This window comes from Meriones unguiculatus, chromosome 11, assembly GCF_030254825.1.
Source record: "Meriones unguiculatus strain TT.TT164.6M chromosome 11, Bangor_MerUng_6.1, whole genome shotgun sequence".
Classification (NCBI taxonomy): Eukaryota; Metazoa; Chordata; class Mammalia; order Rodentia; family Muridae; genus Meriones; species Meriones unguiculatus.
In genome coordinates this window covers 35,558,045-35,579,094 of record NC_083359.1, presented here as the reverse complement: position 1 = coordinate 35,579,094, position 21,050 = coordinate 35,558,045, and the positions used below count along the sequence as shown (strand labels likewise).

General features: G+C 45.3%; 2 protein-coding genes across 2 annotated transcripts in view; one reads left to right on the top strand and one right to left on the bottom strand.

Annotated features, from left to right (window-relative positions):
- Kcnip1 (potassium voltage-gated channel interacting protein 1) overlaps window positions 1-21,050 on the bottom strand; it is a 357,022-nt gene that overhangs the window by 323,331 nt on the left and 12,641 nt on the right. The window lies entirely within an intron of this gene.
- On the top strand, window positions 1,648-11,051 carry Kcnmb1 (potassium calcium-activated channel subfamily M regulatory beta subunit 1). The gene is made up of 4 exons (XM_021631333.2): window positions 1,648-1,714; window positions 3,015-3,172; window positions 4,484-4,655; window positions 8,280-11,051. The coding sequence occupies exons 2-4, from the start codon at window positions 3,039-3,041 to the stop codon at window positions 8,547-8,549; spliced, it is 576 nt and encodes a 191-aa protein (XP_021487008.1). The 5' UTR covers window positions 1,648-1,714; window positions 3,015-3,038; the 3' UTR covers window positions 8,550-11,051.

Below are 21,050 nucleotides of genomic sequence, written 5' to 3'. Positions count from 1 at the left end.
CAGTGAACTATTTTCCTTTTGTCCCCAAACTGAGTTTCTGGAACTCGCTCTGTAGACCAAGCTGGCCTCAAGCTCGTAGAGATCCACCCATCTCTGCCTCCCGAGTGCTGGGATTAAAGGTGTGCACCACTGCTTGGCTTAAAGGTCTTTTATAGGGTGGATTGTGATAGAGCAGAACACCAACTGTTCCGATCCAGTCTCCATGTATGTACACATGTATGAATATACCAAACACACATACACATATACAAACATACCATACACACATACCATACACACATAACACACACACCAGACTTATCCAAACACACATGCATAAGTCATACAGACACCACATGCGTGCATGCAATACCCACTAATAAAATCTCCATTTGCTATGAGGCCTCCTGTTAAACAGACTCTTACAAGAGTCAGTGGTGATGGTGCTCACCCACAGAGTATCTAGGATCCCTGAGTGACAGCTTGCCTTCTGGGCCTCACCAGGCCCTCATCATCATCAGGTGGTAGGCTTAAGTGGGAGGTGGGAACACTCAATGGGCAGGAATGTCTAAGCTGCACCCACTGCCCTGGGGCTGTCTAAAGGACCCCAGAGATGACCTTTAGAACTTTAGGTGGCTAGGGTTAGAGGTATGATATGAGGTACTGGAGGAGTCCCTCGGTGGGCAGGGATGGTTGGGTTTTGCCACTGGGAAAGGCTAACTTCTAATCTGGCTCTGCCCATCAAGTAGAGAAACTCTGGAGCAGCCTTCAAGTCTGCCAGCCTCAGGTGCCTAGCAGGAAACCAAGTGCCAAAGTGTGTGTGTATGTGTGTGTGCACGCGCGTGTTCTTCCTGCTTTTTCAACTCTACTCTTACAGCACTCTCTTTATCCACAAGAATCAGGAGTGCAGAAGCAGGTTTGCCAGCTGTACTGATGTTCAGTTGTCTCATTGGTTGCAACAGTTCTCTGGGTTTAAGACAGAGTCAGCCTGTGGGAAGTCCCCAGTTGGGCCCTGTCCCTGGACCTGGAGGGTTGGCTGAAAGCAGCTGTGAGGCCCACTACTTCCAGCCTCGGCTCCAGTGGTCCTTAAAAGGTGGAGTTTCCTCCCTTCTCTGGACTCAACCATGTCTAGCTTCCTCACACTCCTGAACAAAGCTAAGTTTTCAAAATGCTAATGATAGAAGGGAGAAAACTGAGGTCCAGAGAGGTGCCACGCCTTGTTTGGAGGCACACAGGATGTCAGTGACAAAGCGGGCGTCTTCAGCTGCTCTGCTGTGGATATACCAGGGGTTAGTGACAAGCCCAACCCCTCTACCTCCCTCCCCTGCACCACACAAGAAAGATCATTTCCTATTCCTGGCTTCTCTGCCAGCCCAAGAGACGGAGTGTAGAAGAAACATTTCTGTATATATCAGGATGGTCTCATGGGGTGGGTTTTGTTGTCTGAAATCTGTTTCCCAGGAGACTCTGGTAAATGCAGGGGACAGTGTCCCCTATAGCAGCCGAGGGCTGCTAGGATATGTACCTGCTTGTGGAGTTTTCGTCCTGAGGCCAGCTGTGTGCTCAGACTTGACCATGTTTGGGCATGGAGGTTCGACCCAGATGGGACTGAAGACTGCTTCCCTGGAGACCAACGGGGAGACCAAACTTCCTGCTAGAGCTCCCAGGCCTGACTTGGGGTGGGGGCAGGGGGCGGGTGGAGAGAAACCATCTGCCAGCGGAGACCCAGGGAACTGTGAGTACATCCCAGGCACTTGGGAAGGGCTTCTGGGACACTGGGGCTCTGGGGAGCTGGTGGGAGACAGCAGTCTGTGGTAGCATGGGTAGGCTGATAGAAATCCTCCCCCCTTCACCTCTCCTGCTGCCCGTCAGAGTTCTGGCACCAGAGTACTGGGCATGTCTCTTTAGTGGCCAGCCTGGAGGTCAGGATCAGTCTTGCCACTTGTCTTCAGTAGAGGGGTGGGACGCCAAACGGGCCTGGCAGAGTGCCCCAAGCTTTTTCGGCTCTTCAGTTAATGATAGCTGCTGTTTATGGAGGGCTTCCATGGCAGGAAATTTGTGACAGTGTCGGTAGGTCTGCATCAGGACTTTGAGGCGGGTACTATTTTTCTTTTACAGTCACGTGGTTGCTAAGCAGCGAAACCAGGACTTGATCTCATGTCTGTATGACCTTCTCCACACTCCCCCAAACCCCTCCACACTCTATTCCCAGTCCTTCTAAGGAAGAGGTTGTCAACCCAACAGTTGAGCCACACAAGGCTCTTCGTTAACCCTTTTCCAACTTTCCTAAATACAGCCTAGACCTAGGGTGATCACTACAACAGAAAGTTCCATCCAAGGAGCCCTGAGACACTTAACACCTTACAAGTGGGACAGTCTCCCTGCAGTCCAACTGAAATCTCTCTTTTTTAAATCATGGAAGCCCATTTCTTCTTCTCTTAGGCCACACTGGATATCAAAGCTTCCTTCTTCCTGCTAGAGGTTCTCATTCAACCCACTGAATCCCAGATTCCTACCTACGTTTTACAGTTAAACAGAATCTCAGGATTCTGATGAGCCCAGGAGCTGATGCTTCATTTAGAACTAGCTCTATTGGCACATCACAGACAGGGGGCACTGGGACAAGATACAGGAGCTGGGCCTCTCTGAAACAGCTGTTTCCATTTCCTGTCCTTCTGAGCTCCCACACTCTAGCCTTCACCAGGCTCCTACTGTCTTGGGAATGCCCAGGAGTCTAGGAGGGCTTGCTGGAAGAAGCTGGCACCACAAGAAAAGCCCTGACCAGTGTGCCTAGCTTTTCAGAGAGATAATTGGTGATAATGGATCGGAGTATTTAAAATGTAACCATAGGCTGTTCCAGAAGGCCTGGGGCCAGGGTAGGCCCCTTTATAAGGTTACAGCCCTATGGGAATTGCAAAGCTCCATGTTTAATAAGAGCGATGTTGGTATTTGATTACACCCTCTTTTGCCCATCCTCCTTTCTTCGGACCTATTACCTGGGCTGGTCTCATTACTCTTTGCTTTCATGGTGCTAGAAATGACTGCTGCCTCCATCGACCATGGGTAAGAAGCTGGTGATGGCCCAGAAGCGTGGAGAGACCCGAGCCCTCTGCCTAGGGGTGGCAATGGTAGTGTGTGCCGCCATCACCTACTACATCTTGGGTACCACCGTGCTGCCTCTCTACCAGAAAAGGTATGGACCTCCCCACTGCCTGCATCTCCCTGCACTTCCCTTGACCTATCACGGCAGTCTGGAAAGACCAGGCATCCGTTATCCCTAGGCTGGGGGTTCCAGTGCTGGGAGAACAGATCAGTAAGAGCCTTGCCAGCCTGGGACCTGGTGTTGACAGCCGTACCATGCCCTTGCCATGAGAAACAGTGCTCCAGTGAGAGTGTGGTCCTTGGGGGAGACTTGGAATGGCAAACTCTGAGATGGGAGCTCCCTCTTTGCCGAGCACGCCTCTCTCTGCCTGGGTTTTTCCTTTAAGTAGGGAGTTTCTGCACTGAGCCGACATCTGTTCCCCCAAATTCTAGGCAGGAATCTTGGAGAGTGCTCTGCCCCCTCATGCCTCGCTCCGTGGCATGTCATCCCTCCAGCTGTTAAAGAAGAGCTGTGGAATTTCTGATCATTCTTGTCTTTGGAACAGACACACAACACTCTCTCAGCTCACCCTTTGCTCACGACTTCCCTCTGGGCATATTCTGGCTCCTGATAATCCTCTCCTGTCTGATAGTGGATCTCCCACAGGATACAGGGAGCTGAGTCACAATCCCTGTATCTTAGGAGTTGACGAGCCTGTTGGTGTCTCCTGGGCCTGCTCCACACTCTAGCTTTACAGTTCTACAGTCACGCCAGGCCAGAGTCTCACCCAAGTGAGGCGCTGGTGACCAGTCCTGTGCCTCCCTAGCTCCATCTGGCCACCCTCCAGCCCTGACCAAATCAAGGCCCTGATACAGTTCCTCTCTTTTAGGGGAAAGGGCAGAGATTCTGGACCTACTCAGCCCTTGCCTCAGGTGCTGTGTGTCCCTCCAATGGTCACTTATCCCATCTGAAGTTTTCAACTCTACCTGTGACTTGGAGGTGATATGGATAAGAAGGTCTCAGGATTGTCTGCTTATCACAATCTGGGATTGTGATTGTGACAAGCATTTTAAACGACACCAGAGCCTGGACCCAAGCACCTGAGAAATTCTGCATCACTTTCTCTAAAGTGGGACTCAGATATGGGGATCTTTTTTTTAAGGTCTCGGGTGCGGGGCGGGTAACAAGGCGAGAGAACAATTTTGTGGAAAATGTCCACGAGCTGACCAGTTTGGAATTTTTGTGTTTATCCCAGAGTCCAGGAATAGGGCCATGGACCTAGTTGGTATCGCTAATACATGCCCATGGCAAGACGAAGGTCCCTCCTCTGGGCCTCTCCAAAGACTCTGGGAACCAGGGATTCAAAGTGAGTGTGTGTCACCCTTGTTCTAAGGTATGTGTTTGTGTGTATTGTCTTCCCAGTGTGTGGACTCAGGAATCCACCTGTTACCTGATTGAAACCAACATCAAAAACTGTGAAGAATTAGAAGGCAAGAAGGTGCCCCAGTACCCATGCCTTTGGGTCAATGTATCAGCTGTGGGCAGATGGGCCATGCTGTACCACACAGAGGACACTCGGGACCAAAACCAGCAGGTAACGAATGGGGGCTGGGCATATTAGCCCTGGCAGGTCTGTGAGCTTGTCCCTAGCTGTCTCCAGAGCTGAGATATATCAATCCACCTAAATGGGGTCTTATGACTCATATGAGGTGGGGTTAGCCTCGGACCTTTCATGTTGGAATCAGACAGACCTGGGTGGTTTGAGTTGCCCCTAACTGGATGTGCAGCTGGGGAAAGGCCACTGAGGTCCTGCGAGTCTCAGTTTCCACCCTTATAAATGGGTGCTGATGCCACAACCCAGAAAGGCTATACCAAAGTCCAGTGCCATGACCAATGTGCAAAGCTCACTGTTGGCAAATGGTGGGGACTCAGAGAGGAGAGGCAGTCACTAATGGCTGCTGCTTCCATCAACTGAGTCCAACAGTGGAACTGGGCAAATCCATGGACCATCTGGGAACCAGGGCTCAGCAAGCTCCATCACAAGCAAAAAGGAGAGTTTCCCTCATGTGCACCCCACCTTGCTGCCAATTACCACTATAGCCCTTCCCATCGCACAGGCAGGTTGGTCTCCTCTCCTTTCCTTCACTTCCCCCATTTATTCAACAACCACTGAGCCTTCCCAAGTCAGGCACATGGCTCTCAAGAGGAGAGAGTTTATCTAGGGACACTAATAGTAAGGAGGGTTGGGGCCACAGGACAGCAGGAGGAGTGATGGGGCTCAAGGGAGGAGGCAGTGTTTTCCAGTTGTCAGTGAGGCCCGGATCAGAGGAGTGTTGGGTCAGGCTTTTCAAAAAGACAATTCCTGTAGCCACAGAAACATGGAATGAGGGAGGCATAGCAACGGTGGGACCTAGCATGGGCATGGTGGAGAAGGCTAGGCCAAAGCACTGACTAGAAGACTGATTCTAGAAATGCTACCTGATGGAGGGGCCAAGACAGGCAGAAGGGTATAAGGTCTGTTTTCAGAGGACTTCTTCTGCGTTAACCATGGAATCAACATTAGCATATAAAATTAGGGCATCTCAACCCTGGCTATGTATGATCACCATCTACACTTAACAAAACCAGAGTTCTACACCAACCAACTGAGGCAGAATCCCTGGGTATACATCAGTGGGCAGAGCTCCCTAAATGAATCTAGGCCTAGGTTCACCACTCAAGTGATGCTGAAAAGACAGAGCCAGCAGCCATGTAGGGTGGGTTACTGGATAGAAGCTGGGCCACGGCAGTCCCCAGGACAGGGTGGGAGACTTGTCTCAAGAATGATACTAATTGTTAAGAATTGAGTCTGATTGAATAAGAAAGGCAAGGTGCCGTGTGTGAGTGTGTGTGTGTTCGGGGTGGGGGTCTGTGGGCACAGAAAGAAGGGGTGACAGTGTGCAGAAGTCAGACTTGTGGTCATTGTTAGCATGACTGTGTGGGACAAGAACCTGAAAGCCAACAAGAATTAGCTTCCAGTGGCTCCTGCTTCTTCTTTGGCATCCAGGAACCGTACTTTACCCCAGGAGTGAGGAAAAACATTTTCAAAGATAAGATGCTGTGGCTTTGGTGCCATTCTCCTGGTACACTGGGTTAGAGCACCTTCCTCATCCTGAGGCTGCCAGCCCAGAGGAGCCAAAAGCTAGCCTGAACCATGCTTGAGTTTGTGAGCAGCGTGTATTACTTCTCCTCTAGTGAGGGAAGGAGGGGGCTGTTAAACCACAGCACCCACAGACCATGAACAGAAAGCGAAGAGCAGCCTGCTATGCTGGGACAGTCAAGCACATTTCGTTCTCTAGCCTAGCATCTAGGTGTGTGGCTGGCTGATGCTCCAGGTGGGTAGCCTGCCCTCTGGACATGCCAGGCTCTTGTTCCTCCTCTATTGGCTGCTCTTGTCTCCTCCCATCAGCTGCAGTCTAGGGGAGGGGCTCGAAATCCTTCTTTGCAGCCTATGGTAATGAAGGTGAAGCCTCAGAGAGGCAGGGGTGGCATCATTTCAGCTTGAGCAGATAATTCAGGGCTGGTTGTACCAGGACAGGCAGAGAGGGGTAAAATGTCCCAGGCCTTGGCTTGGCCCTGGCAAGTAAACTCCTGGCTGGGGTCTTGACAAATAGATCAAGAATACAGACAGAGTCCATGCTTTAAATGGGAAAGCAGCAGTTACTCCAATTTCATAGATAAAACAGCATTGTTATTATTATTATTACTATTACTATTATTGTTATTATTTCTTCCATTTTTTATGTCATGCGATCTGGGCTCTTGCTGAGTGCTTTACATAAGCTTCCTAGTTTAATTCCCCAGGGAAGGTCCAGGCAGACACCACCACAAATGACAAGGCTTAAGAGGTTATGCCAGTTGCCAAGGTCACACAGCTGGAAGCTGTGGTTGAATCTGGCCTCTCTGTGCTCAGTGAGCAAGGTTACCCGGTGACAGTCCTGCTACTAATCACCCTGCAGCACTCAGCACCTCTGCAGGCTAGATTCTCCAAGAGCTTCAGCATTCCCTGCCTCGCTGGGGACTTGACCCACCTGCAACTCCCCTATTTCCCAGATGTCAGCACCACAACACAGCATCTTCATGCTGCTGGACTGGTTGCCAGCAGGGCAGATAGCTTGGGTGGTAACTGATTCCCAGGGAGACATGAGCTCAATGCTTGCCCAACAGGCTTCAGGTTTACATATTTGACCTTGGACATGATTTCACTAGATCGTGGTCCTTGAACATCCCTACTCCCTTTGTGTCTGTACCCCACAGGGTAGGCGCCTATGCTGATGGGCACCCCTTGTATTCTACTGCAGGTCTACAGAGAGGCCCACCCTTGCAAAGTATCTCTTGGGTTCACAGGCAGCACCCAGTCCCTCTGGCACAGAGATAAAAGGCAGGTCTCCTCTCTGGGCTGTCTTTCCAGAGCTTTGCAGCTGGGTCTCATCATCTTCACAGGCCAGAAGGTTCCTAAGAGCAACTACCAGTGCCAGAGTTTAAATGCATGCCGTGCTCTGCCTGCCTGGAGCTCCTTTTCTGCACTTTTTTTCTTTCTTTTGGATCCTGCCACAGAGCTGCTTGCCAACATATTTTCTTTGGTTCACACAAGATTAGACTTCAAAGAGTCTTCTACTTGAATTTTAGCCAGTACTTTGAAATCCTGAGAGTTCATAATAAAATCAGGTTTTCTGGCTTCTCTGGACATGTCGGTGGGTAGTGTGATGTTTATTACCCAGAAGGAGCGGTGACAATTCTCTCTGACACTGAGGCAAATGCTAGTTGGTCCCTGTCACTGCCTGCCTAGCTTCATTTCTCGGTGTTACCTGTGTGAGCTTGCATATGGATCCTCCTTGTCCCTGGACTTGTATGATCAATGATTCTTTCCAACCCATCACTGTGATATCATTAAACCATCTCAGTAATGAAATCATGAAGGTTCAGAGAGGGCAAGCAATTTGCCTGTGGTTTCACGTAAATAGAAGCAGATGCAGGCCTCCCTCCAATCAAGCCCTGCATCCAGATGTGCAGCATCATGTTGAGTGGTACCAAGGCCAACCATGCACAGATACAACGATGCTCTCCAGGGACTGACTCCCAAGCCAGCACTTTTTTTTTCTCATACCCTAAAGCCTCACCCTGGGTCTCTTAAAAGTACAAATTTGAAAATCTAAGCACCCTTGCTTCTCTCCCACAGTGCTCCTATATCCCTAACAACCTGGACAACTATCAGACAGCCCTGGCTGATGTGGAGAAAGTCAAAGCCAATTTCCACAAGCACCGTGCTTTCTACTGCTTTTCTGCACCTCAAGTCAACGAGACCAGTGTTGTGTATCGGCGCCTCTATGGGCCCCACATCCTCCTCTTCTCCTTCTTCTGGCCCACCTTCCTGCTGACAGGTGGCCTCCTCATTATTGCCATGGTGAAGCTCAACAGGTCCCTATCCATCTTGGCAGCTCAGAAGTAGACTGAATCCCTCAGCACCGCACAGGGGCGTCACCAGGGACAGCAAGGGCCCTGGGCAGGGCTGCTCACCACTCTCTTCCTCTTGTCTGCTCTTTTGTTTGTCCAACATCTTTGGAAAGCCATTTCTTGTGCAAGAATGTTTAATAGCTTCCTGGTGACCTTGGAGGCCAAAGGGCTGTCCATTACAGCTCCCCACTCTCTGTCACCAATTGGTCCATGCCCGTTACCTGCTGTGTCATTGTCTACTAACCGGATGATGAATATTGTCACCTCTGTCCCTCTGTGCTCTCTCTTAGCTCAAACGCCTGCCTGTCACACCCAGGATGTTGTCCAAAGTCAGCTTCTTTGAATTGTCATAAAAACAATAGCTTTCATTTATAGGACAACTAGGTGTATTGCTCTTTTGTTAAGGACATTAAGTCGCACACATATGTTATTCTAAAATTTAAAAATACTGCCCTCCCATATCCAGAGGGACCAGTGCTGCAACTCCCTCAGATGGCAAAAACCCCGTGTACAACCTGGTGCAGGCTCTGTGTGGAACCTCTGCCTACCTTCCCATGTGCCTCACAAAGTCTCTGGACGACTAGCAGCACCCACTCCAGTACCAATGCTGTAAATGGATTTCATACTCTATTGTTTCAGGAATAGTGATGGGAAAGGGTCCATCCATATTCACAGATGACGCAGTTTTCCCCCAAATACTTTCAATCTGCAGCTGATTGAATTCAATGGGGCAGAACCTGCTGATGCAGAGTCCAGGCCTATACATACAATAACAAAAGTCTGTGAGGAAGTAAACACAAACACATCAAAATATTAACCGTGCATGGTGGTTAATTTTAATTTTCTTCCTTACCTCACTCTCTTTTTTTGTTTGTATTTTCATTTTTCAATAATAGGAAGATCACATAAGCCTTTGTTTGATTTTAATCGGAAAAGCAATACATAGCTGTCATTTTGGAAAATATTGAAAGGAGCTACCCTCAAGGAGATAAGGGTGGACTGCGAGAAGGAGATGAGGGGAGGCTGCAAGAGGCTGTTTCTCCTGTCAGACACAGGCTGGGAAGACACAGCTGTTAGGCTCCCTGCATGGAAGAAATACTCTTACTTAGATGAGGATGCAGATTATTTCAGTGTGTCCCCTATAAGGACAGGCGTTGGGCACTTAACCCATTTAATGTGTGGATGTGATTAGGGGTGAATGGGGTCCCCAAGATGGCACCATCAGCTTTACAAGAACAGAAAGGGAGGGAGAGAGAAAGAGAGAGACCTGAGGTAGCATGTTGCGCTCCCTGACACTTTGATGATGCTTTCATCACATAGATGCCTGGGGGACAAGGTGAACAACACCATTGAATCTTTGCAACCCAGTTGACACTTCTGCCCAGGGAACCCTGACATCTGCGATCGACTTCCTGTTTCTTTTCTGTGGCCCCTCCTTTCAAGGACCAGTATTTCATCGTTCCCCAGTGTGTCTCCCTCCAGGGTCAGGAAAGCCACATTCTGATAGTGTGGTTTTCAAGATGCTGCTACTGGGGAGATTCCAGAATGTGTAGGAGGGCTCTCTCTCTCTCTCTCTCTCTCTCTCTCTCTCTCTCTCTCTCTCTCTGTATTATTTCTTACAGCTACATATGAGTCTCTAATATTAATTCATATTCAATTTAAAAAGAGAGAGCAAAGGCTTCAAGAAGCAGTCTGACTTCAAGGGGTTACTTGATGCAGGTTTCCAGGCACCTGCATTTGGGACTGAAGGATACAACAAACCCAGAATATCTAGATAGTAGCAGAGAATGACACATCCCTCTAAAAGAATTAGTGTGTGGGGATGCCCGCACTTCCCTGTGCCATGCATTAGTCATGACGACCTTCATTTTCTTGGGAAAAAATGTTGCCTTCTTGTCAACAAGGACTGGCCTACTTCCATCAAAACCCACACCTATCCGTGCTCACAGAACTGCATGGGCAGAGTGAGAGTGAAGTAATGGGCATTCGAGTGTGATGGAGTTAGATGTGAGGAAAGATGATCTTGGCAACAATGGCTGACTAGGGACAGAGAGCCCTCATTCATCCTGAATAGGTCATGCTAATGAGCGTCAGGTATTTTCTGTACTTTTGCATCGGTTCTCATGGGAACCTCTCACACCAGCAGAGGTGTACCTGGTCCATTGAAGGTGACCTCTCTCTTAAATCAGACACCACGTAGAGATCAGAGGACCCTGCATTCTGACTGAAAGTAGGAAGGATCTTTATGAGACACCCTAATAGTGCCAGGCCTCAGACAGTTTCAGCTCTCCAGCCAAGGCTGTGACTCAAAGAAAGTGGGTCTCTTCTATGTTTTAAGGCTCCCAAGGGAAAAGCTTGCTCTTTATAAAGCTGGAAGCCTGGAAGGGCAGAGATGAGTCATATAAATGCCTGCCTTCGAGGAGCTGTTTGTCTTCTTGCTCTGCTTTCAGCCCCATCACCACCATAATTAAGGGGTCCTTTTTTTTTTTTTTTTTTTTTAGTGAAAAACCTGAACTGTGTACATTAAAAAAATCATGCAATATAGAAATCTTAAATTTTTGTGATTCACTGAAATTATGCCTGTTTCCTCTCTAAATCAGTGGTTCTTAACCTGTGGGTCATGACCCTTTTGAGATTCAAACAACCCTTTCATTGGGGTCACCTAAGACCATCAGAAAGCACAGATATTTACATTATGATTCATAACAGTAGAAAAATAACAGTTATGAAGTAGCAACAAAAATAATTTTGTGGTTGGGGGGGTCATCACAACATGAAGAACTGTATTAAAGGGTCTTAGCATTATGAAGGTTGAGAATCACTGCTCTAAATCAACGTTTCACCCCAAATTTCTCCTGCTGTCAACTGCCCTGAATCAGCCAATTGCAAAGTGTGCTGATGCTGTTCCTAACTGTGAGAGGTAGTTGGTAAGAATGTCTGGTGCCCTTTTATTTCTTCTCACATCTGGAGGAATTTGAATTCTATGACATATTTGGGAGGATGCTATTTGAGCAAGTGTGACTGTCCTGTTTCTCACCAGCCTAGATCCCTTCACAAGCAGGTGAAAGAGAACCAGCCAATGTGGGTTAGAGGCATGGAGATCCTCCCTAGAGTGTGGGACAGCTGTTTTAAAACTGGAGATCTGTGAGGTCACAGCCCCTAGGTAAGGATTCTGAGACGGAAATCACATCCCTTCTTACTTGTTCTCCTAAAAAGATGTTGTTAGAAGTTCCAGACCGAGTCAGTGTGATTCACATATCACAGATGATAAAAGACGGAACACTGGTTAGAGTTCAGATGCTTGATTAACTATTAAAGATATTGTCAGAAAACATACAACAGAGGCAGGAGAGATGGCTCAGTGGTTAAGGGTATGTGTTGCTCTTGCAGAGGACCTGAGTTTGATTCCCATCATCCACATCAGACAGCTCACATCTGCCTGTAACTCTGTCTCCAAGGGGGATGTGACAGTTCTGTGCTCCATGACCACCTGTACTCATTTGCACAGGCACACGCACACACAAATAAAATAAATCTTTTAAAATGTAAAACAGTGAGTTTTCTCTTGGTAATCTTTGGAAGATAAAATTATTGTTCCTAAAACATGTTTGCAGCATACAATAGATCTATTATTTCTTTAAAAATAAAGAAATGGAAATGAAATATTTCAAAGTTGCTAGTTTCAGTTTGTAAAATGGCTACTACTTGGATCTTCAATATTTTTTAAAAGTGTAAGGGGTCCTGAGAACAGCCATCTTGAGAAGGTTGGGTAGTGTGCATCTAGAGAGAAGGATAACGTCTCTCCCCACCATGCACACAGAAATCTAAAGCCATCCTCTATAGCAGTGGTCCTCAACTTGTGGGTTGCAACATTTTTGGGAGGGTCAAATGACCCTTTCACACAGGTCACCTGAGATTATCAGAAAACCCAGACATTTATATTACAATTCATGACAGTAGCAAAATTACAGCAATAAAGTAGTAATAAGAATAATTTTATGGTTGGGGGTCACCACAACACGAGGAACTGTATTAAAGGGTTGCAGCATTACGGAGGTTGAGAACAACTGCTTGACAGAGTCTTTCAGATTCTCACTGAGGCATGGAGAGAAAGTTTTAGTTCTCTGGGTTGCCTCCGTGTCTTGGTTTATGATTCCACAGAAGGGCCAATGGGTGGGTTATCTCCTTACCTACAAGCACTTTCCTGGATCATTTGCATGTCAAATAAATGCAAAACTCAAGGTCTTCCTGGGTACCCAACCCTCCTTCCCTACCTACTGATACAAAGCACACAGCTATCAGCTAGCTCCCTTAAAGGGTAGTGGAAGATGGGAGGTGAGCTCTGCAGAAATAGCAAACTCCAGACTGGATGAGAATCAAGTACGTGATATATCCCCTGGCTTGTTTTTTTTCTCCTAAGCTGTAGTCAAAGGTGGATTACAGGGACTTTGATGGCCAAGAATCCCCATCATTCCACACAACCTGCACTCCCAACACACGTGGAATAGAAGCCAGGGGCCCCCTAAGCACATGCAACATCAAGATAAGTCTTCTACTCCTATGCGATGTGAGGCCAATCTTGTGTTAATGCACCAGCCACCTGCGGAGTCCCTTGTTAACTCTGGGTAGCATCAAAACTGCATTACATTGTAGGAAGCCCAAATAGTGTCAGAACTAGTTGGTGTCAGAAGAGAAACAATGTTCCCGTCTTCCGTCAGAAGCATTGCCAGGGAGAAAATGCTCACGTTTCCACGTTTCTCTTTAGTGACAGTCTACAGCAACACGTTTGATGAATAACCCACCAGACCACGCTGTAGTTCTTCCATTCTGGGATATATTTAGCTAACCATTCCCTGAGCAACAATCTGTCATCCCTAATAGTAATAAGAACTAACATTTGTGGAACACCTGTGTGCCGGGATGTGGGCCAAGGCTTTCCCCGTATGGCTCATTAAACACTGATGGCATTTGAGGTTAATATTGGCATCTCCATTTCATAGATGAGGTAACTGAGGCACAGGGAAGGGGGTTAGCTTGCCCCAGAAGATAGCAAGTAGGAGAGCTGAGATTAAAATATAAATAAACTAGAGAGTATAGCTTTAATATGGATCTAACTACTGAGAAACCTGTTCTTCCATCTCTTCTTACCGGCTATGCAAAGGCCAGCTGCTGAGGGCCTGCACTCCACAGAGCCCAGGCTCTCACAGTTTCTCTATGCTATTCTTCTAAAGAGTCAATAGCTGACATTTTTTTTCCCAAAGATGAACACTTGAAATGTGGGTGCTGCCAAGAATAACTGGGGCTGTCTACAATTCGACAGAAGCCACAGTTTCTGGCCCAGAACCCATTTGGCCGCTTGAAACCCAGTCATTCTGTAATCGCTCGAATCCTTGCATTGCTGGTCACTTTTACAAGCCAGCACAGAAGAACAGCAGGTTTAACAGGACTTTCTTAGTGATCCCACCCTTCTCTCAGTGGCCCTTTTCTTTCTTTAGGCAGTGTTCACAAACCACAGTCTTAATAATCTATTCTGGAATTCTCCCAGTAGTAGACAGCATAATCATTTATATTTATCTTTATCATTAACAAAACTTGGGCCATAAGACACCTTCTTGGCATCCAATCTAAATTTTCTGTGAGTATGCTGGCCTGGTCCTTCAGGATCTTGCATTTTTTTTTTCCAGTCCTTGAAAGTGAAGTCTCTATTTCACCAGGAAGAACGCTAGTGTGGAGCACCTAGGACCCTCGATGAAGCTCCTGGTCCCATCCAAGCTCTGTGGCCCTACTGCATTAGTTCAGTCAGCACCTGAACCTCCCTTCTTGTGAGGGAGTTGGGAACACATCCAAACAGAATTGGGTCTCGTGTGCCCTCTTATCAGGCCACCGCACCAAGTAGGTGTCGACAGCATTTATTTTTACTGTCTCGGGGCATCTTTTCAAGGGCTTGTTCTCATTCTTACAGTTCTGGAGTTAAGTGCCTGCTTACTCTGACATTATTTGTAGGGCCCTCGACTATATTTTTGCATTTGTCTTTGGTGATAGTGCTTGTAGGGAAGAAAATTTAGAAAATCAGGAGTTCAAATTGGCTTGTCTATGACCTTGGACAGTTAATTTAACTTCCTTGAGGCTCAATTTCCTCAATTGGGAACTGAGAGAAACTTCATTTGTTTTATAGGGTGTTTAGGATGATTGAGGGTAAACAGTCAGCACCTCATCTGGTGCACTTAAGATGCTCCACAAATGCTTGTTCCATTCTAGCAAACCAATCTTCCTGCTCCAGCCATGAAGATTCTTCTCTGTTGAGAGCTCTGAGGACTCTGTATTGCCACCCCCTTCTCACTAGCAGCTATCTTTCTTGAGAATATGACTGAGGACTGCCATGCTCATCTTTCTTTCCCTGTTCATTTAAAAAATGTCAGCCACAAATCAATGTGCTGAAAGTGCTTGAAAGTTCTTCAATATCCCCAAATGAGCTTAGATCTTGAAGGAAAGCAGTTTTCCCACACCTCTATCTTATCACACCATCTCAAGAATCAAAGGACTTTTGCTTTGGGAGTCCACTCCATGGCAGAATCGTTACCCATAATAATGATAGGTCTGGACAAAATAATCTTCCCAGTGTGAGGCGGCCAAATCCCTTGGCCCAGAAATCAGGCTTAATTGGAAATTAAATTGCATTTCCATGCCACCTGCAGGATGCCTGTATCCACAGCTAATTTATCAATGTGATGCCTTATCTGGAGGGAGCCCATGGGAGTGGAATGGCTGCCTCAGCAAAACTGCAATCTTTTACCCAATGAAAGAACGTCCTTTAGCATTTAGGCCGAACTCTTCGAGTATATCATTTGGAGCTTTATGTGCTCATTAGCCATTTTTCTGCCAGGTGTGGTGACAGGACCTAGAAATATGGATATCAATGATATCTGGCTCCATGTTTTAGTGTTCATGGAACAGTGGCAGAAGACCAATACGGGCAAAAGATTCCAAAGCCACAGCATTTACTCATCTGGCGCTGGGCAGCACCGGGAGACAGAAAGTACAATGAATGGATAAAGAAGTTGATGTATGTCTTGAACACTGACAATGACAGTTTGCAGTGGTTGAGGCTGTTCCAGGTTCTTTACCAAGCTCTGAACACTTCACTTCATCCTCCAGAAAACTGAAAAATAGATCGGCTAGGGTTTTAATCATCTCTTGTATATTTACTGATGAAGGGCCCAAGGCTTAGAAGGTGAGTTGCTTTGCCAAGGTCGCCACTTTGCATCCAATAAGCGCAGACCTGAAATTGAAACTTGGGTAATTTCTACAGAGCCTTTGAACTCTACACTCTAGTGCCCTCTCATTTCCATCAACTTTTAGATTTGGAAATGTCTGATTACAGCTGTAGTTATTAGTATGTGTAGTTCTCATCCTAATTCACTGAGATTATTAATAGTTTACTAGAATTATACTCCCTATCTTTTTATGTCTCTTTCCTTCTATGAAGCTCCCCTACTTTTTATTCCCCTTCTCAGTCTCTCTCTGTCTAGCATTTGAAAATTATATTCAGAAATATAAAACACAGGACGCAGAGATCAATTTGGCTGGACAACAATATACATGTAGGAGGGACATACAGGAACAGAAGGCTAAGGATTTCATGGGTTTGTGCTGGGAGGACCAGGACAACTCTCACATAGAGTGGACAACAAATATTCAACAAGATCATAGCAGAGAATTTTCCAGATCGAGGGAGAGAGATGGCTCTCCAGACCTAAGAGTCTTAGAGCTCCAAACAGACAACGCAGAAAGCCATCAGCACATCATGTTTTAGTTAAAGCAATACGGATACAAAACAAAGAAAGAATATGGAAAGAGACAGGAGAGAAACTCCAGGTCACATATAAGGACAAATCCATCAAAAATAACAGAGATTTCTCGAGAGAAATTCTAGAAGCCAGGACATGAAATGATATATTTTAAGATCTGAAAGACAATAACTGCCAGCCTCAATGACTATCTCCAGCAAAGCTACCCTTAATAATAGAAGAAAGAGGAAAGATTTTCTGTCATAAACACAAACTAGAAGGATCTATGACTACCAAGCTACCATTGTAGAAGGTACAGAAGGAATCCTACACACTAAAGAGAAAGAAAAACACATCTATAAGGCCACAGTGAAGAATAAATTGCTACAAAACAGATGAGCAACTAAGGATTAGGAAAACACCAACCAATAAAAAAAACAACAAACGACAGAAATTAGTACCTTTCAATAATAACTCTTGATGACTTCATTTCTCTGATCAAAAGATACAGACGAGCAGATTGAATAGAAAATAGAGCCCAAGTGTTGGTTATCTTCAAGAAATGTACCTTATTGGCAAAGACAAGCAAGCCTTAGGGTGAAAGTTTAGGAAAAAGTATTCCAATCAGATGGAACTGAAAAAAAAATAGGTATAGTCATACTAATATTTCACAAAGTAGATGTCAAGTCAAAATTAGAAGAGATAAAGAAGATAATTTAAGGGGGAAATCCCCTAAAATTTCTAAACATACACAGATAAAACTCACTGTACTCAGTTTTCTACTAGTTGCAAAGACTAACCTTGACAAAAAAAATTATGGATGACCACAATAATCCACACTTACCAATCAAGAGATCAGTTGGAACAACCAACCAACCAACCAACCAACAAATGAACAAAATCATATCAGAATTAAATGATATCACAGATTAAATGGATATAACAAGCATCTACAGAATATTATACTGAAATACTACAGAATATACATTATTTTATGCAGCCCATGGAATTTTCTCTGAAATGGACCACATTATAGGACACAAAAAATTCCTAATAGACATTAGAAAGTTAATATAATTTTACATATTTTACCATTCACAATGAAACGAGAAGAAATCAACTGGAAGAGAAAAATACAGAAAATATTGAAGTCCCTGAAGACTTAAAAAGACACTATTTAAAGTTAACTAATGGGTCATTAAAGAAATCAGGAAGGAAAATTTAAACTCTTAAAATCAAATGAAGATGAAAACACAATATGCCAGAACCTGTGAGAGACAATGAAAACAGTTCTATGAGTGAATTTTATAGCTATACTTTTTTTAAAAAAAATCAAAAGATCTCAAATAAGCAACTTAATGATGCATCCAGTGTCTGAGAAAACCAAGAAGCCAAACCCACAATCGGTGTACAGAAAGAAATCATAAACACCAATGCAGAAATTAATGAAATGGAAATGAAAATAACATTACAAAGAACCATGAAACAAAGAGTTTGTTCTTGAAAAAGATAAACAAGACTTGCGAAGCCTTAGTTAAACTAACCACGATAAAGAGAGTGAAGACCCAAATTAATTAAATTAGAGATGAAAAAGGAAACATCATAACAAATACCAATGAAACTTAGAGGCTCATTAGGGCATAACTAAAAACCCATTTTCCAATAAATTGAAAACCTAAAAGAAATGAATATATCTAGATTAACCTACCAAAATCAGCCAAGAGGACTTAACTTACTTTAACAGATTTATTGCAAGCTGTAAGCTTAAATCAGTAATAAAATAGAATAGTCTCCTAACGGAAAAATCCAGGTCTGTGGGGTGGAGAGTGTTTCACAGCTGAATTTTACAAAGTCTTTAAAGAAAAGCAAACACTAATGCTTTTCAAACTCTTCCATAGAACAGAAAGGAAGGGAATGCCTCCAAATTCATTTTACAAAATCAGAATTACTGGATATAGACATAACAAAAGGAAAATTATCAGCAAACCTACTTGATGAACATGGATGCAAAAATTATTAATAAAATTCTTACAAATGAAACTAAGTGATACATCAAAGGATCATTCATCATGATCAAGTTCCAGTTATTCCAGAGATCAAAGATGGTTTCAAGGTCTGCAGATCAACAGATGTACTACATAACACACACAGATGGAAGGACAGAAATTATATGATCGTATTGATAGATAAAGAAAGGCCTTGGGCAAAGTCCAACATCTTTTCTTGATTAAAAAAAAAAGGAAGAAACTAAGAATATAAGAAGTATATCTCAATGTAATAAAGGCTATATATGGTGAACCTATAATATAATGAACCTATATCCAACTTCAGAGCAAATGTGGAAAAACTCAAAGCATTTTTACCAAAATCAAGATGAAAACGGGATCATTCCCTTTAATCACTATAGTAATTGGAGTCTTATTGCTTAGCTAGAGCAATAAGACAAGATGTGTAAGTAACAGGGACGCAAATAGGAAGGAACCCAAACTCTATAAAAATGAACTTTAAATAACTCCTACTCCCAATTAAAACTTGGGTTAATTTACTTTGCTTATTTCCTAAGACACATTCTCCACATGCACATCTGTCCACTGACTGGAAACCTGCTACAGAGTTTTACCTGTGGCTCTTCACTGGGCTTCACACTCAGCATTTCCATGTGTTCTGAAGCCAAAGTGAATGATCAGAGGTCCCACCAGTAGGCGAAACGAATATATGTGGAGCACTAGTTAGTTTTACTGAAGTTTAGATCATCTCCAACTTTCCCTTTAATAAATAATTTGATAATGGTTCCGAAGACACCTCTGACTGAAAGTTTGTGCAGGACACATGTTTTATGGTGAGCCTTGGAGAGATTGCTCCATTAGGGTTGGATGAACCATCTCCTGTGTAGCCCATGTTTTGTGGGTCTTGGAGTGGGAGGAGAGAAATGGGAAAGGCTATGGGCTACTTCGGCAAAGTAGGGAGAAGTGACTAGGCTGGAGTGCAGGGGTGATTCTGGGAAGTGACAGACGAAAGATGACTCACGGCTCCAGTCAGGGACATCTAAGAGAAAATTGTGAAGTTGGGAGAGAGGAAAATTGGCTCCGGCTTTATGAGGGTGCAGTAGACGTTACAAGCAGCCAATCAAGTAGGAGGATCTAATGACTTTCTCCTCTTTTCTCTTCACACCCTCTGTTTTCTTCCCTCCACCTATCCTCCAACCCTATGCCAGACCTTGTGCTGAATGCCAAGCATTCCTAAATAACTAAGACATGGCCCCTGCCCTCGCACAAGCTCTCGGGAGGCCTGGAGTGTAAGAAAAGAGCCCAGGGGAAGAGACCTTCGGGTGCCTTCTCAGGTAAATTCACAGGGTTAAGCTGAGAAGAGAGGGATTCTGCTGAGCCTGAGGTCTAAAGAGCCGTCTTCTAGAAGGCTACCATTGGTGGAGGAGCCAGGTCACCCTATCCCTGTACCCCAGCCACCTTTCAGAGAAGACTGATTTGTTCATGGATCCTGTTGGTTTTGTCCTCAGTTGCTTCATCTGTTTCGAGGAGGCTGATAGTGTTGCTATCCCTGACTCTGCTGTTAGGGCCTTGACTTCCCTCCCTCGTAGCCATCTCAGGCTCTCAATAACATGTGTATACTTCAAAGTCTACAATGCAATCACCATGGAGACAATGTCTCCATCTGCTCTTTGTCTATATCATGGTGCCCTGGAAGGCAGAAGCCTCCAGAGAGTAGCAGATACTCCTCCAGGTCCAACCTTCAGTTTGCAAAGTGTGTGATTGTTCTTGTCCCTGCCCAGGAGACTTCATGGTTTGAGGCTCGCTTACTCGTTCCCTGATGGAAGACTCCTCGGGGGAATCACCCCAGCCACGAGTGACTGACCTAGCATTACATCCCAGAACTCTTCCACCTCCCTCCCTGGGCCTCAGGAGGACTATGCAGAGTGGGGGTGTTAATGCTCCATTCCTTTCTCTGTTGCAGGAATGGAAAGCTGGCTGAAAGGTGTGCAAAAGACAGGGAAGGCTCTGCATGGTAAGGTCATTCTGGCAGATCATTAGCCCTCCTGGTCTATCTACCAAGGATAAGACTCTGAATCCACGTAGGGAAAGGGAAGGTAAAGAGAATGGTGGACAAGTCTCTGACACTTTTCTGACCCACATGGGTCATTGCAGTGAACCCAGGCACCCATGGTTTGACAGGAATACAAGGAGAGACTTATACTTACTTCTAACAAATAGCAGCAAAATCTAAAAGCAAGAAAACACTGTTGTTTATGAACTCTAATGAGGCACAAGCAGTCCGCTCAATACTTTGGTGCATTCCTTTAGTCTACCTTCAGGATGGGCCTCACTGTACCCATTTTATGAATGACAGAAAGGAGCTCAGATGAGTGAGTTCCTAAGATGTGCCCCTAGAATACAAGTTGAAAATGGTGTGTGATCTGTAGTCTAGCAATCATGTTTTCAGAAAGCACTTGTTCTAGAGTGGCCAAATGGGGAATTTGGGCGGGGAACCTTCTGTGCCTGTAGCTCCCAGACCTTTGCTGATGCCTGGTCACTTTATAGCCCCTGAGATGACCTGCTCAACCGAGTGGAGCAGAGAGCAGAGTGGAAATCATTAGCAACCCACCCCCAGCTTTCCACAGTGAAGTAAATCAAACTGCCCCCAGCTACAGTAACTAAGGAGGTGATAGCTCTCAGGACAGTGGGTTCAAAAGCCAG

Excerpts from the sequence above, each read along its gene's own strand:
- Kcnmb1 (XM_021631333.2), top strand. The coding sequence starts at position 3,039 with ATGGGTAAGAAGCTGGTGATGGCCCAGAAGCGTGGAGAGACCCGAGCC. Across the intron at positions 3,173-4,483 it reads CTGCCTCTCTACCAGAAAAG|TGTGTGGACTCAGGAATCCA; the intron begins GTATGGACCTCC and ends TTGTCTTCCCAG. Across the intron at positions 4,656-8,279 it reads CTCGGGACCAAAACCAGCAG|TGCTCCTATATCCCTAACAA; the intron begins GTAACGAATGGG and ends TCTCTCCCACAG.